Genomic DNA, 18,052 nt, shown 5'->3' on the forward strand with positions numbered 1-18,052 from the left:
TGTTGTCTGTATCTATGGGAACGGCTGCTACAACCAAGCGAATGCTAGTAAGTCCCAGCTCATGAGGTAACCCGTGCGCCCCCCGGTGTGTGTGGTGTGTGTGGTGTGTGTGGATGGCACAGTATACCGGGGCTGGCTGGAACACAGCTACACATTATTCTCCCGGCTGTGAGCCCTCTAGTACCATGTGTGCTCCTCTGTCAGCACTACAATGAACAGAAAACCGCTGTGTGCTCACAGGAAGTATGCAGCTAGGCTGTGAGTTGTTATGACAACGTTTCTGTTAGCATCATATGATCATTTCCAGGGACACCCTGTTGCTAATGACGTATAAAGTACAACTTAGGAGAAAAATCCCAAACTACCCTTTAGGTGCACCCCCCCTGCACTGCAAGGGTTAAATGCTTGTATTTGCAGCACCATTAGATAAGAATTTGACTTACTTTGGCTCTGGCTCCTGCAGGCTCCACCTCTCCATGCGATCGGTACCCCAAAGATGTTTCTGTTTGGTGCCCAATCCATGGGTCACACTCTGACGTCATCAGGACGCTGAGCGCTCACCCACAAGCGTCGGAAGGAAGAGGAGAGCGCTGGCAGCCGAGGGAGCGAGGGATAAGGTAAGTAAAGGTGTTTTATAATGGTTCTCCCAAACAGAACCAAGCTGTAAAGCCCCATGTACACGGGACACTTCTGAACGATGGAAACTGACTGCTGGAAAACGTAGGTCAAAAAAAGTCTGTTTAGCCGTGTTTATGTGCGTTTGCGTTTAGAAGTGTTTTTTAAAGATAAGCACAGGAGAACCTCCCAAATGCCCAGAATGCACTAAAAAGTGGTAAATTGTTAACTATTTCAGACTATTTCAGAGTAATACAGAGAGTAGAAGCAGAGACAGCAGTATGTGTTGAGCTTAGCTTAGGTATGAGTTGCTCATTAACATTTCTTTTGTTTCCAAGGGTGGGAAAGGTGTCTGGTGGAGTGAGTCATTAAGGTCACCTGGCAGGGGGTCTTCATGAGGAATTTGAAGTGTGAATGGTCAGTAACATATCTTTTGTTTCCAAGGGTGGGAGAGGTCTGAGGTGTGAATTGGTCATTACAATGTGTGACAAGCTTGGTAGGAACATCCTGTGTTCAGTGTTTTGTCCATTTGAGTACCTTGAAAACTTTGCATGCATTTTTCATGATGAAAAAAGGCTCTGGAGAGCATCGGAAAATGGAAGAGTTAAAAAAACATTTTCAGATGCAAACGCTTCTAAACGCAATTTGCCGCGTTTACAAGTGTTTACAAGTATTTTGCGTTTGAAAAGCTGATAAAATCGACTGCTGAACGCAAGTTTTCTGTATTCAAAAAAATGTCTGTAAACGACGATGTGTACATGGACACATAGGAAAACATTAGGGAGAGTTCAGGGGCTGCTGAAAAAAAAGCACTGAACAACTAAACGTGAGTTTATCAGCTGCAGTGTACATGAGCCCTTACCCTAGGTTCACACCTAAGCGTTTTCCAGAAATGCACTACAGTCCATTTAACATGATTTCCTATGGGACACGTTCACATCTCCACGTTTTCACCTGGTGCGTTTTTTGGAAAGGGCCAGAGACTCTTTTGAATGCAAAAAGTTGTGTTTTTGGTTCTATAGACTTCAATGGAAATGCTGCAGAAAAGCATGTAGTGCGTTTATGCTTCATTTTTGCCGCATTTAAATCTGTCTAGCAATAACAACAATTTTTTAAAAGCGCAGAAACAGGTCAAACACAAACGGCATAGGTTTGAACCTAGCTTTAGGGTACATTCATGCTTGGAAATGCACTTACACTCTGATTAGATGCAAGAAGCCCAGCAGGGGCTCCCACAATTGGCTATGGGAGTCAGCACCATTGAAAACAATGACAGGTTGCCGACTTAGTCCTCATGCACACTGGACGTTTTTACAGCTGCTGTTTTTGGCTTTTGACGGTTTTTTTTCTGCAGCCAGTCAACTCCCCAGCATGTTATCCTATGTGTCCATGCACACAGACTGTTTTTTGGCAGGGGCATTTTTTGGCTGGAAAAAAACCCCAGGACTAGTGGGTTTCTAAAGGAGTTTTTTAGCTGTAAAAACGCTCCAACGCTGAAAAACATGGTAAAACGTGGTACATTTTTTTGAGGTTTTTTTGACCAACTAAAAATTTTTTTTTTTGGTAAAAAAAACCCCTTAAAAAATAAAGCGGCTAAACGCTAATACAAAAGTGCTAAAAAACGCTGAAAAACTCATGTTTTTAACGTGACTTTACACGGCTAACATTACCAGTGTTATTAAAACGCCCCGTGTGCATGGAGCCTAACATGTAATCTCTCAAGCAGTGATTTCATGCAAGTGATCGGCCCTGGACACAGACTGCATGCTTCCATGGCCAATCACTCACTTGTGTTTGCTGCATGAGAGATTTACATGCTAATGGCTGTGATTAGGTGCGAGAATTGGCAGTCTCCCATTGTTTTCAATGGCACTGTCTCCCACAGCTAATCACAGGAACCCCTGCTGGGCTTCTCACAGGTGGAGGCTCTGCAGGAATCCCAACAATAATGTCAGGATCCACCCACATACCTTACTGGCAGCTGGCTCAGCCTCTCACTGTGCTTCTGGGATCCTGAGCCAGCCACCCCCTTTCCTGGCTGGTTCTCCAATGAATGCTGGAGGGGAAGAGCATAGAGTGGCCACTGACAGAACAGACCTGAGAACTGGACCATCAATGGTCTTTCATCACCCAGTTCTCAGAATTGAGGTGGCGGGGGACAGCTGCAGCATCGGATTGGTGCTGCATCCACCCAGGTGAGTATGAATGATTATTATTTTGAAATCCCTCACTTCTCTTTTAACCATTGAGGTGCAGGGGAAGGGGGTAAGCCTCAATGCAAGAGTAAGGCTACGGTGCCATGGTTGAATATCAGCAGCCAGGGACATCTGTCAGCAAGAATCAGATTCCTGCTAGTGGCTGTAAATACTGCCTGCACACTGTGCAAACAGCTGCGGCTCTTAGATGTGTACTCTGTACAAATCAATAACTGGCATTATCACTGTTTGCATATGACTGCTCATCTAAGCAGTTAAATAGCAAATAGAGCCTCTGACCGACCCTAGATGCAGCCAGTGTCCAGGCTGGATGTTTTGGCCACAGACAAACTAGCTACAGCCAATCAGCCAATTTATATGTAGCCATAGCCCAGGGTGTTGCTGAGTCCAAAGGCATTGCTTAGCCATCTCGGAATGCAGCAAATTCTGTACAAATCAATACCTGGTGTTGCCATTGTTTGCATGTAACCACTCATCTGAGTGGTTAAATGCAAATAGAGCCTCTGACTGGCGCTAGATGTAGCCGGTATCATGGGCCAGTGTTTTTGCTAAGTTTTGACCACAGACAAACTGGCTGCAGCTAATTGGACAGTTTGTACAGTATATGGCCATAGCCCAGCATGTTGCTAAGTCCAGAGGCAGCATTTAGCCACCTCTGAAATAAGTCAACTATCTGCATTCCAAGGAAGTGAGAGGAAACCCTCCAAAGAGAGGGAATTCCTGGTTGTCACCAGAACTAATGTTCTAGATTTTCCTTTTCTTCCTGCTCTGCTGACAACCCAAATTTTAAAATTTGCTTCCACTCTCAGTCATAACAGTAAACAAGACAAATAGAGAGGTTGAATTTCCATAACAGGGACACAGACAATAATAAAAACCTGACAGGTGTTCTAATCCCAACACTTGCTGCAATATTTACCTTGAATCCAGAGATTTTCCCCACAGTACTTTTTTATACTTCAAGATGTTTTCAGTCTGATGTCCATCATCATTCAACCCAGTTCCTATGATCACAGGTTATCTTAGACTCACGCAAGCCTGCGATTGGACATTGAAAGGAGAAGCAGCACAGTGATGAACCTATCTCTCTGTCGCTCTGCTCTCTCCTCCTATCAGCATGCTTCTTGTCAGCACATGGTCTGATTGGCATCTTGTTATGCTTCTTTTTCTCACACTTCAGGCAACAAAGATGGACGCTAGGCAATGATCCCATGGTTACTGTGGGTGTTTGTCATGATTGGAGACTGTAGAGAATGAACAGTGTTCACTTAGACAGATCGTATACGTAAGATAGAATCAGCAGGAAGCCAAGCCTGCTTATGGGGCAGAAGAGGAGGAATGTGGAAGGTAAGGAAATCCTTACCATGCCTATTATGCAGCAAACTTACTACTTTGACCTGAGTGGGCAAGGTATGGGTTTACTTTATAGCAGAGGTCAGCTGAAACATGTCAGTGAGGATTGTTATAATGTGCTTGTTGCTCTAACTTTATCTCATATGTAGAACCACTAACTAGCAGTTCACGATGGAACATTGAACCAATTGAATTCCTGTTGATAGAGTAACAATCCATATTTGTACTATGTTGGCAGTTTGGATTTGATGGATCTAATCTACAATAATAAAATGTCTTCCTTCCTCACCAACGTTCTGATTTGGCCAAACTGTGTCACCCACAGGTCTGTAAAAAGAAAACGACATGTCTGATCCCGACACGCTGGTATCAACAAATGAGTCAAGTCTACACAAAGGACTTGAAGAATCAGATGTGGACAGTGAACAACAGGAAAATATATGCAGGCACTGTTTTCCAAATGAATTAGACCAAGAGATACATGAGGAGGACTCAGAAATAAAGAACAGATCAGAAGTTCTAGATGGAAAAGACGTAGTAAGCCTGGATCCTCGGCCAGACCAGGAGGAGCTAGCACTGCAGTGGCATGCAGAGGAAGATGTGGAACTTCAGCAATGGTCTGATGGCTCTAGCTACAGAGGAAATATTACTATGAACATGAAGCTGGGAGTTGGGGAATTCAGATGGGCCAATGGAGAGGTGTGTGACTGCTGTCATATGAAAATATGGGATAATTGAAAATCCTGAGTCCTTAGAAAATGTGGTGTGTGAAGCTGGCTGTACAAATTACAATCTGTTGATGCAATTCCTTTTAATTTGCCAATGACCATGTAATGTGAGGGCCTACCTGAACAATTCAATCAGACAGACCCTTCAATTACATAATCGTTGTTAGATCTAATGGAGATTGTATAATCACACTGTAACGATAAGGCCATAAGTACTTGTTGTGCCTCTCTTGGCTGGAGGAGTGACATTGACTGAGGCTTTCACATGTGTACATCCATACTAGGATCGGTAAGGGCAAGCGGCGGTTTCAAGCTAAAATCACACTGTAACCTTTATGGTCATCCTAAGTGTTATTAAAGATCTACCATACTCAAAGCTGAATGTTAATCTTTTTTGTGATTGCTATCAGCCTCAGTTACATGCTCTCAGGGACTCGAGTGGCAAAATCTTTCCACTAGATACCCCAACTCTACCCAACTGCTGTTGCTATGTACTGCTTTCCAAAGCAATTAAAAGAAACCTGTACTAACAGAGTATGAACAGTGTCATTGCTAACCTCTCTGTGTGAGAACACTAGTCGACTGGCTGATTCAATGGCCTTATTCCATTTTATGGCATTGTTTGGAAACTCAGTTCTAATGTCACAATGACTTTGTAATCTACATTTGAAGGTTGATTATTCCAGGTAAGTGACTCAGATAGTCAGGGCTGGTGCTAGACTATTTTGAGCTCTAGGCAAGATCAGCTACTTGCACCCCCCCCCCTTCCAAAAAAAAAAATTTCAAAACGAAAGTCCACGTGGAGCTAATCCTTGCCAAAGTTAGCTCTGTGCGGAGGCTGACTGGGGAGCTGGGAGGAAGTGATGTTGCGTGGCACCTCATTGGCTCGATACCTCTTTGCCACAGATTGGCTGAAGTTTGCAGGAGACGGCTTTGTCTCCAGCTAATATCATCCAATCCTGTTTGGGGAGGTGTGGGGGATGCGGAAGCGATCTGAAGGCTGCATAGCTGTTGAATAATTTCCACCTGACAGTCAGCCTGTCAGATTTACACACATTCAATGAGATGTTTCCTGTTAGGTAATTTTTACACTTGTGCTTGAGAGGCATTTAGTAATGTGTGGCTGAGCCACATTTTGACCATCCACTAACCACTTTCATATTATGCTGTAAAGGCACTGCCACCGTAGTATAGCAGCAGGGGTTTTACACAACACTCAGTCACTATTGCCATACTATGGTGGCAGTGCCTTTGCAGCATAATGGGGAGTGGTTTGGGGACAGTAAAAGTGTGGCTCAGCTGCACATTTTTAATGTCCCTCAAACACAAGTGTAAATAACTAACAGGAAGCATCTCAATGTGCTTGTCATCATTATCATGATGATGGTCACACATTACAGAAGGTGCTGAATGTCTGTCTGTATTCAGCATACGGCTGTATCTCTGTGCCTCAGAAAACAGAAATTGTGAGCTTGCCTGTGCACTGGGTTCCCATTGCTGCCTGTGCCCTCGGCAACTTCTCTGTTGAATCGCCTTCTGCCATCAGGCTACAGCCTTGCCTTCTGCCCTCCTCAGTGGAGGAAGGATAATTCCGCCAGTGAAAGAATCACTCTGCCAGTGAAAGGCTGCGAGCAGCCGTGGCTGGCCACCACTGACCAGCATTGCAAAACACAGCACTGCTTTAGCTGTCTGCACTCAAAATTAAAAAAAGAGTCCCTCTGTGCTCCTTGCCTCCTGGGCCCCTCTGATGAACTGATGAGGTTCAGGGAAAATATAGTCAATGTTACTGCAGGGCCAGCTGTACTGTCTTATCGGCAGCCCTGGCCATGGCTGCTTCCTAATTTGCCTAGTGGTAGCATCGGCCCTGCAGATAGTACGAAAGCCAGTAACAGCCAAGTAACTAGTATTCTTAGAAGGAAGTCAGCAATGACAGCCCTAGTATTTCATCCACTACAGGTTTCCCTGCTGTAATTCCTCTCTTGTCTGCATACATCCTTTCTTACAATGTATATATTGCTTCGGTTTGCAGTTTTCGTTACATATTTTACTTACAAAGGAATATAGCCTTTACACTTATCTCAAAACACTATAAGTGAATCTTGTTACTGATGTCTCCATGAGATATAAGAAGTCAGCTGTGACTTAGGCACCCATACTTGCCGAGAACTGAAACATCGGTTTTGGGACGTAGTAATATATCTGTTGGGTTTTTATAGTGTGAGTAACCATTGCAGCTGATCCAAAGCTAGATTTAACACATTTAAAAAATGAAGCTTAAGCTTGAGTTATTGCTTGCTGATTGTCTACTATTACAAGAATTGAAATTGCATAATGTATTTATTTTGTTTATTTCAGAGTTATATTGGTGAATTTTACAAAGATCATCACCATGGCAAGGGGATGTACTACTGGCCTGATGGCTCCAAATTCACTGGCTTCTTTTACCTCAGCCGTAAAGAAGGCTATGGGACCATGACATTTCCTGATGGCAAAAGTTTCCGGGTAAATGTGTCGTTATTGTTTAGAATAATGTAAAAAAATGTACATTGGATGGGATTTTATAGGCACCAAATATGACACAGAAATAAAAAAATTATGTATGTTTATTTATTCAAAAGTTAGAAAAGTTAACAGATCTGTAATACAGCATAAATGTAATAAAAATAGACCACCAAAGAAAAGATCAATATTAGCATAGAACGCTATCATGTTCATACATAAACATACTATGAAATGGCTATTGTAGTGCATGCATAAAGATCCCAATATGTTTCAACTCCATCAGAGTCTTCCTCGGGTTAAAGTGCAAGATGACCACTAAAATATAAATGCATATCAAGAATATAATTGATCTGTTGGATTATATTCTTGATATGTATTTATTTTATAGTGGTCATCATGCTATTTATTCCCTGAAGAAGGCTCTGCTGAAGTTGAAACGCGGCAGTGTCATTATGCAGGCATTAGAATAGCCATTTCATGGGATGTTTGTGCATGAACATGACAGTGTTCTATGGTGGTCTGTTTTATTACATTTATGCTGTATCAGATCTGTTAACCTTTTATAAATAATGAAACATAATTTTTATATTTGTGTGCTGTACTCGGTGCCTATTAAATCTCATTCAACATACATTTTTTGCATTATTATTATTAGGGATGTTGCACCTTTCTTATGTTTTTGATCCAGCCATTAAACTAAGGTTTTTGAGTATTCTTTAGAATACTGTATGTATTACATCACTGAACTATACAGAACTGTGTGTATTTTATTTTACATAGATAGACAGATAGTTGGACAATGTGTCAGGATGACAGACACACCAATGCCTACTAATAAAGCATACAGATGACAATAAAGAAAATTCAGATTTGCCTTCCACTGTCCCAGTGTTTCTGTGAAGTGTGTTCCTCTTATGTCAGCATTCAAATCGTCTCTGTAACCTCTTGATTTCTTCCTGTCCTCAGGGGCTGTACAAGTCGGATGTGCGCTATGGACCTGGCTTTGAAATGTACAGTGATGAGTGCCAGGATGTTGGCATCTGGAAGGGACCGCACTTGTTCAGATTGTGCACTGTGGTACCTGGCTCTATCTCCATCCTTTCTTATCCACAGTTTTGTCAGCCTCAGAAGACAAATAAAAGATTTGTTAGTGAAGATTCTGTTACAGAGGAGGGAAAGAAGGAGGACCCCTTTTTGTTCAGATATAAGTTCCTACTGCTGGAGGACAGATTCACCCTTCCTGAGAAGATCTATTCTTACTCCTCTGATACTGACCACCTCCCTATCACTCCTACTGAGCATCTAGAATTTAATCAGCACTTTTACAGGGACAAAGACCAGCAAGAGATCCAGAATCATGTTTCCTTTGATAATATACAGCCTAACAGTGGAATGAGGAAGATTTATCTGCATGTTAATAAACACAGGTTAGTAAAAAATGCAGTGTATATCACGAAGAAAGAGAGGGAAGACTCTTATGCACATTTATAGATTACAGCCAACCTTGCAACAACTGCCTGTTCAAACTCATACTGCGCTGTCACTGATATGTGACAAGGACGTTCTCAGCCTCACCCTGCACAAAGATTTTCCAGCTCATGGGACCACAGTCTTAAGTGCCAGTAGAGAGTGATTCTTACTACACAGTTAATACTTTGTACCCCAAATCACTGCCACCAGATAGCTTATTGGCTTATCAAACATTCACAACAACAATTATGAAGTTTAACAAATGCCTGTAATACACACTGTCACCACAGACAGGAATATTCCAGAAATTTTCAGTATAGTAGCATGCTTAAAAGAGACAGGAAATCTTTAGGTTCTAGCTTAGTGCATTAGAAAAGATGTTAACTCTTTTAAGAACATTGTTTAATAATAGAAAAGGTAAAACGGTGCAAATAAAATATTCATAGAAAAATTGTATTACAAAGGAAAAGAGACAGAAAACAAAAAGGGTTTGAGAGTGAAAATACTTAAAGTATTAGTTCTGTGAGTTCAGCAATATCCAGTCACTGAGCAAGATGAATCAGTGTGGCTCTCATAAAATAAATCTTGGCTGTTGTTCTCTAATGGTTAAAGGAGAGCTCCAGACTGCTAATGCAGTAAGAAAAAAGTTTTTAGATTTGAGTGAGTTTAGAGAAGATGACTCTCTGATGTTCCTTGGAAGTGTTTCCCAGAGTTTTGGAGCATAGCAGAAGACAGTTCTGTCTCCCATCGAGTGTAGGTTAGTAGGGGGGATACACAGAAGAGTGTGGGTTAAGGGGGGGGGGGGGTAAGTAGATAAAAGTTCAGACAGATAATGGGATACCAAGCCATGGAGAGCCTTATAGGTTTATAGGTGAGCAAGAGGATATTAAAGTCTATCCGAAACCTGATGGGTAGCCAGCTATTCCAGCTAAACTATTTGCAATAGGTAAAAATAAATCTGATACTATTAGGCAGGCCATACATTGTAATTTTTTTTTTTGTTCAACCAGCGGGTCCAAGATCAGATGCGGCAATAAAGTCTACTGTATAGAAGCTAAAGGCTTGGAGTCCGAGGATGGTGTTGACAGAAATTACCTGACCAATCAATAGGTCTGAGATGTGGCCTATGGGATGTCATAATGTTTATGACTATGTAACTGCCACCCCCTCAGATACAGTTGTATATGTGTATTATTATCTTGCAATATCTACAGGTTACATTCTGGTAACTTGTATAATATTGTCCAGCATGAAAGTATTGATTGAACAAATAGAAATAAGATGACAATCAGATGCCTCTTTCACCTCGGAGATGTAATGTGTCCATCCCACCTCCAACTTAAATTGCTGCTAATTAATTGATACAGGTAAACATGTTCTTATTCTGGCTTTACTGTTATCATCTCAGGAGTTATGAAACTCAATGTAGTTTTGATTCTACAGATAGGGATAGTTGGCCAAGAATGTGCATTCTCTATATTCCAGCTAAACCATTTACGATAGGTGATAAATCTGATGCTATTAGGCAGGCCATACTTTGTAATTTTTTCTTTGTTCAGCTAGCGGGTCTAGAATCAGGTGCAGCAATAAAGTCTACTGTATAGACCAGCAATGGGCAAACTACGGCCCGCGGGCCGTATGCGGCCCGGCGGACCTTTTAATCCGGCCCGCGGAGCTAGGCTCCCGCTAGGCTCCTCTCACTGCCCGCCCTGAAGACCGGTGTAGCATGAAAATCTGTCTCCTATGAGGATCTGTCCCCCTCGACGTATCTGCGCATGTGCCGGAGATCGCCGATCGGCTGCTAATGAAACTGGCAAATGCGCAGATACGTCGAGGGGGACAGATCCTCATAGGAGACAGATTTTCATGCTACACCGGAACGGCGCGGGAACACGGCGAAAGGAACGCACGGAGCAAAGGTAAGTGAATTGACACAGGGGGGACTTGGGGACTTAATATGGGGGATGAATTAATATGGGGGATGAATTACTATAGGGGGGATGAATTACTATGGGGGATGAATTACTATGGGGGATGAATTACTATATGGGGGATGAATTACTATGGGGGATGAATTACTATATGGGGGATGAATTATTATGCGGGATGAGTTACTATGGGGGATGAATTACTATGGGGGATGAATTACTATGGGGGATGAATTACTATATGGGGGATGAATTACTATGGGGGATGAATTACTGTGGGGGATGAATTACTATATGGGGGACGAATTACTATATGGGGGATGAATTACTATGGGGGATGAATTACTATGGGGGATGAATTACTATATGGGGGATGAATTACTATGGGGGATGAATTACTATATGGGGGATTAATTACTATGCTTACTATGGGGGAATATTACTATACTTACTATGGATGACACATACACATCATTCATCTACTCTTGGTCCGGCCCCCGGGTCCAATATATGAACCGATTGCGGCCCTCAAGTCAAAAAGTTTGCCCACCCCTGGTATAGACGCTAAAGGCTTGGAGTCTGACTCTCCTTCCTTATGTTTATGTTAATTCCTGAGGTGGAGACAAGCAAAGTAGGAGCCAGCAACTGACATCCATTTGGGCTGAGGACATAGTATATCTGTAGAATATTAAGGCTTCTGAAGTGGATTTTTATTATATATACATTTTACATTCTCCTTTGTGTCCACTGAAGGTCAAAGGAAGTCTTTCACCTTCTAGTTATACTGCTGCCTATGGGTAGATTTTGCCAGTGACAAGGGAACATACAGTAGATGTCTTTTCTTCAGCTCTGTTGTGTCAAAACCTTTTTTATAGCACCATTTTTTCTTACTCTTCATAATTTATCAATAAAGACTTTTCTACACTCCTATTAGAGCTGGGATCTCTGATTGCAGCTATCCTGCAAGTTCAACCTCAGCATGGCTTTTGAACCCCACTGTACTGTACATTGCAATGATAATCTGGAATTGACCTTCAAGCACTGGGTGTCATGTAAGGTGCCTTTCAGGTCAATCTAGGTCCAGGGCCTGAGTGCTTGCCTAGTCTATGAAGACTCCCTTTTTCAATGTTCTAGTCAGACCAGGCATTAGGAGCTGGATGCCATTGAAATTCCCCTTTCTCCCCCAGTTTCCACTGTGGTAGAGGTTGATGCTGTGGGAGGAAGTCCTATGCTATTTGCTGGGTAAAGTATTGCGTGCATGTGTGTTCTGCTTTCTTTTATGCCATACAGCTTTGAAGAAACATCTATCTCCCTGCTGCTGCTGCTTCTACTTTGCAAAGAAACAAAAGGAACTTCGCTCTTCGAGCCGTTCCTGTTGCCCACATGCAATGACTTTGTTCACCTTCAGCCAACTGACCCTCACCTGCCAAAACTGCATTTTATGAGTGCCTGAGGCCTTTCCTTTTTCTCTTTCTTATGTTGCCTTACTGCCCCACCATCTGATCCTACACATAGGGGTGACAGTCCCACCGTGCTGGGGGACCAGGGAAGGCAAAATATTAACAAGTTAAACCTTAGCTTGAAATATGAAGAATAGAACAACAAACACAGGATTTTATATGGAACTGATATAGAATTTGGTGATATGTTTGTGTAGCTTACTATCTTATACAATGTTTATCTTAGAAACTGTTGCAGCAAAATCTCCTTGTCATAATTCCTGGCTCTATTCTTGTCCAAGTTTTTGGTGTTCTCTCCCACCTCACCACATTCTAGCATCTCTGTTGACACTGTCCATATTATGAATAGATAAAAAATTCAAGTGTGCAGACCCAGGCATTCAGATTTCCAATAGTGTCCAAAAATAAATTGTCTGGTGCTACACTTCTCTAATATCTTCCTAAAGTTTTATATCGTTTTGTTGAACTGACCCTTTCAAACAACATGAGTTGCATAAAGGGCTCACAAAAATTTGTGTTGTTATTCATTCATATAGATCAGTGGTCTCCAAACTGCGGCCTGGCGGCCGGATGTGGCCCTTTGCTTGCTTCTGTTCATCCTTTGGAGCACTATTTCTCCCACTTATATGAGGAATTATGAGGAATTATTCCACCCACCGACACCAACAATTGGCCATAATTACTGCCACTGACATCAACGATAAAATGACACCAACAATAAGGCATAATTTTTGCCACTGACACCAATGATGGGGCATTTTCCATGCACTATTTCATTCATTGACACCAACGATGGAGTACTATTCCTCCCACTGACATCAACAATGGGGTATAATCCCTGCCACTGACACCATAGATGGGGCACTGTTCCTCCCACTGACTCCAATGATGGGGTATAATCCCTGCCACTGACACCAATGATGAGGCACTGTTCCTCCCACTGACACCAATGCTGGGGCACTATTCCTCCAACTAATACCAAAAATGGGGCATTGTTTACTGCCACTGACAACAGGACATTTTCTACTCCTGCTGGGCACAGTCCGGCCCCTCTAAAGCCTAAAGGACAGTAAACTGGCCCTATGTTTGGAAAGTTTAGTTACCCCTGATATAGATCATTAAAACATTTTTTTAATCCTGTGTTTATTGAAGATGTAAATAACTGTTTTGTTTTTTTTTTTTAATGATGGGGTAGAATAAAGTCAGTGAACAGACATTTCTAAATACTATGATCCAGTCTTGCAAATGGTCACTTTTCGATGGTCATTTTTTTTACAGACATAACCCAGAGCACTTGAAATGGGGAATTATTTCTATTATGAATGGAGACAGATGTAAGTTTGGCCCAAAAGGTCCTCGTGAGCGCATGGCAGAGCAGCTGATAGTGGCAGCTGGACTAGGAGATTATGATACCATTTCTACAATTCTGAGACATGATCTGGCCCATGTGGATGTGTCCGACAAGTGTGGACTGACTGCTCTGCAGGCTGCAGCGGTATGTAAAGGAGTGCATTCACTTATGACCCCTGCTTGCATATCATCCTTAAAGTTTTACTAAATCCAGGACCCTGCAATCACTATATCTGGTCTCCCACAGTACACAGAACATGGAAATGCAATTATTTTAGTAAATATTAACTGCTAAATACCTTTTCTCATCAGCAGTTAGAGCAGTCTTGTGACTTCAGCAGAGCACTGGTTAAAGCTTGTAGAAAGCTTGTAGAAGAGTTTTCTTTCTGCTCTAGGAGGATGTGAAAGTCCTGACCATCTATCTGGACAGTGCTGATTGGCCCTGTGCTGATCCCACGCACTCTTCCAAGAAAAAAAAAAAAACCTCTAGCAATACTCACCAAACTGAGTATGTGCATGTGACTACAGATTCAGTCTGTATCAGCTGGTCATTTCAACAGGAGGAGGGGCAAAGAAGAAAGGACCAAATAGCCTTTTTACACAATGCAGAGGATTAACCCCTTAGGTTTCACAGTGAATATAACAAGCATGCTTTACTGCATATACAGACTGATTTTACTGTTGTGGCTTTAGTAACACTTTAAAGAAAAGGGATGTGTGCATTTTCTCATTGACTCTCAATTTCATGATACATTTTTAGAAAGTAGAAAAGGAATATTATAAAAAAAAATAAATAAATAACACATAGCAAGTAATACTGAAGCTGATTTATGCAGATCTGTGTATATTAACCTCTTTGCTCCAGCCGAACGCAAATGTGCGGCCTCCCGGCGTCTGGGCCTAAACGCTGAACGGCCGCACATTTGTGTTTTATTAAAAAAAACATATGTGCTGAGAGCGCGCACCCTGCACGCTCCCAGCACACACGTTTGGTACTCACAGAAAGGTGCCGATCTTCTCTTTCGATCTGGACCTTTCACGATCATGTGACCGCCGTAACAGCGAATCACAGTGGTCACATGACCCTAAAACCCCGCCCCGCCTCCCGACTTCTGGAACCCTTAAAGGGCCAGGAGGCGCTGACGCCAAGGGGTTAAAATGCTTGTGCTGCTCATAGCACCAAATAGATTTCAACAATTACTTTTCCAGAACAGAATAGATAAATATCATCTTTTGTTTGCTGCCTTTTTTTTGTCTGTTAAATATAGCATTGAAAGAGTTTGATTATATCTGTTTGATAAGTATGAAAAAATACTTGTTGACCCTTCCAAAACACAGTACTGTTCTCTGTACTGTGCACACTGCAATCTTATCTCAATCAATGTTATTAAAAAGTGTGTAAGCCTAGTAAGCATAGCTTGCAGGCACCTCTAGGTACACCCAAAACCTGGGCCACTCAAATCGACAAACGTTATCGCCATTTAGTAGTGTTGAATGTCCCTTCCCTCCTTTCGTAAATTATCTATTGATACATTTCTAAATCTAGTGGCATCATTGGCCAATAGGTAGGGGTGTTAAGAGGTGTTAGGCTGTCCCTCAACACTCCAAGAAAATATTGAAGCTTATGGATTAGGGCATTCTATGTTTTTATGGGGTTCCTTTGGTGCTCTTGAAGTTTTCTGAAGGTAAAAGTAATTTCCCATTAGTGCATTTGTGGCCAATGTGTAAAAACCATGGTCCATTTTGCCTTAAAGAGCATCTAGTGTGAAATTTGACCCACTAGGGTATGATTTTGCTTCTGTAGTCAAGTTACTGTTCTCACCAGTGCTGGTGTTAATTTTTCATATATTCCAATGCATATTCCACCAGAGCATACACGATTTAGCATTTCTGCTTCCACATCCCTTTGTGCCTCAGTGCAGGGGTCTTCAAACTTTCTAAGCAAAGAGCCAGTTTACTGTCTCTCGGGCTTTAGAGGGGGCCAAACTGTGGCCAGTGGCATTAGAAAATGCCCCAGCATCAATGACCCATCATTGATTTTAATAGGGGGATTAGTGTCCCATTGTTGATATCAATGAATAGAATAGTAGAATAGTACCCCATTGATTGTGTCAGTGGGGGGAATGGCACGTCATCATTGGTGTCAGTTGGTGAAATAGTGACCCAAGGGCCAGATAAATGCAAGCAAAGGGGCCATATTTGGCCCCCGGGCTGCAGTTTGGAATCCACTGCTTTAGTGCTTACAGTAAGAAATTATAGAGAATTTGGTGACAACAGTCCTAAAAAGCCATGCTGAAGAACATTCCACAGTCATAGCTATTAAAAAATAACCCTTTCCGAGCTGAATTCCAGCAGAATTGAACATGGGACTGCTTCGTTCTCTTGTTTCTCTTGCTTGACCATGGGTTTGTTGTCAGGATGCATGTACTTGCCTACATGGACCGACATTGGTAGGAAACCATGACACGTTTCACAGTTTATCCTTTCGCTTTATGTGCGAAAGGCATCTGGGTTTTTTTTCTTCCATGTCTGTTCATCTGTGCAACTTTATGGTGAACTTAAGGTCAGGCGAGACAGGCAAGAGTATGAAGCAGTTTTATTTTACTGGAATTTTGTTGTATATGCCAGGCCCAGGCAATTCTTGAATCACAGGATATGTAAAGCTGGCTCCATTGCAACCGCAAAGTCTTTGTTTTCTGAGCCGAAAAATAAACTTTTTCCTTGCTGCAAATACCACCCCTGTGTCTTGTTGAGTATCCTTAATGTACATTGTGTATGTATGATTATGTATGCAGGGGCGTATTTACCACAAGGCAAACAAGGCATTTGCCTAGGGCGGCATTTTTCAGGAGGGCAACAGCAACTTTCAGGGGTGCAGCGCCGCTGCCCCCAAAAGAAAGGATGGCAGAAGAGGCACACACAGCATAGGGACCAGGTGGGATCTGAGAGAGGCTGCGGGCTGCTTGATGGTGTATGCAGAGCCTGACTCTTGTTCCCGGGGATGTCCAGAGCTATGAAGGTGAGTGTCTTCTCTCTCGCCGGGGTGGAGGGGTGGGTTGCCAGTGTATAGGGGGCAATGGTAGTGGAAGGCTCTCTCAGGTGGGGGGCAGGGGTGTTGTTGGTCAATGTCAGGCTCTCTTTGTGGGGGAGGGGGATGTTGGTCTGTGTCAGGGTCTCTCTGTGGGGGGGGGCGATTTTTGTGTTGCCTAGGGCAGCACGAAACCTAAATACACCACTGAGTGTATGTATATATATAATATGAATTTAGACTGTGTATATGTTAAGAATTGCTCACTGGATATGAATAGATCTAGGTAAAAAAACCTTAAAAAAAATAAATAAATAAAGTGTGTTAGGACTACAGAAAGACACTCCCCCCCCCGCTATATTATGGCCTTGTAATCCCAACACACTTTCTGTCATAAGGTGACAGCACTAATTATGCATAGCTATAGTACAGTGACAGTCATCACCCTAGGACAAGGGGTGCATTACTGTCAGAATCACCAGATAAGAATACAGAATGAAAAAGCCTACAAAGATAAGACTAACTCAACTTGCACATCTAAAGCTGTCCATTCACGGATCAAAATTTGGTTCAGTAGGGACTGGCCAAATTTCTAACTGTCCCCGCAAAAATGCTTGTGCAGCTGATGCTGCTGTCAGAATACAGTGTCCTGGCAGAGGGGAGTTTCTTCCATCCACCTGATTTGTGTGGATGGAGAAATCTTTTAAACAGTGTATGGCCATGAACTGGTAAGATGCAAGGTATTACATTTTTGTTCTTGGGTTTACATACATTATCATGCTAATCTTATTGGTTTATGAAGGCAATTGCCTCATTTTCCTTTAGCCTGCTATTGTATAAATCTAGACCAATAGGTTTCATATGTAGGCTGGAGAAAACCAAAGGAACGTAGTCATGAACCTAACAACAAATCAGTATGCAGATGTTATTTTTCTTGTACATTGGTGATAGTAATTCTATAAAATAAAATTAATTGTTTCCCTTATAAGTCAGTGAGACACATTTTCTCACCTTCATAAGAAAAATTACAGTTGGATCCTGACTGACTACTCACATAACAGACACAATGGAGGAGATGTACTGAAACTGATGGAGCTGTGCATAGTAACCAGTCAGCTTTTAACTTCAGCTTGTTCAATTAAGCTTTGACAATAAAACCTAGAAGGTGATTGGTTACTATGCACAACTTCACCAGTTTTAGTAAATCTCCCCAGTAAGTTTGTAGATGAGCAGACATGTAAAATGTGTTTTGTAAGCTATAGATGATCACATTTATATTGTATTTTTATGGCTGTATGCTGAATGTGTTTACCGGCATGTCATCCTGCAGGATATGTATGTTATTTTCCAGTACTGGCCAAATACCTGACTTTTCTTAAAAAGATAACATAGCTCAAATCCT

The 18,052-nt window shown here is 42.1% G+C and overlaps 1 protein-coding gene across 1 annotated transcript in view; it reads left to right on the forward strand.

Moving 5' to 3' along the window:
- Positions 1-4,513: 4,513 nt before the first annotated feature.
- The window catches only part of ANKMY1 (ankyrin repeat and MYND domain containing 1), a 50,954-nt gene continuing 37,415 nt past the window's right edge, over positions 4,514-18,052 (forward strand). The window contains exons 1-4 of the mRNA XM_089672358.1: positions 4,514-4,883; positions 7,268-7,414; positions 8,381-8,841; positions 13,551-13,767. Coding sequence (XP_089528484.1) covers positions 4,530-4,883; positions 7,268-7,414; positions 8,381-8,841; positions 13,551-13,767 — 1,179 coding nt within the window. The 5' untranslated portion in view covers positions 4,514-4,529. The remainder of the gene's footprint in view (positions 4,884-7,267; positions 7,415-8,380; positions 8,842-13,550; positions 13,768-18,052) is intronic.

The sequence above is a fragment of the Staurois parvus genome, unplaced genomic scaffold (genome assembly GCF_062004578.1).
Source record: "Staurois parvus isolate SC_StPar_1 unplaced genomic scaffold, SC_StPar_1.0 ptg000126l, whole genome shotgun sequence".
NCBI lineage: Eukaryota > Metazoa > Chordata > Amphibia > Anura > Ranidae > Staurois > Staurois parvus.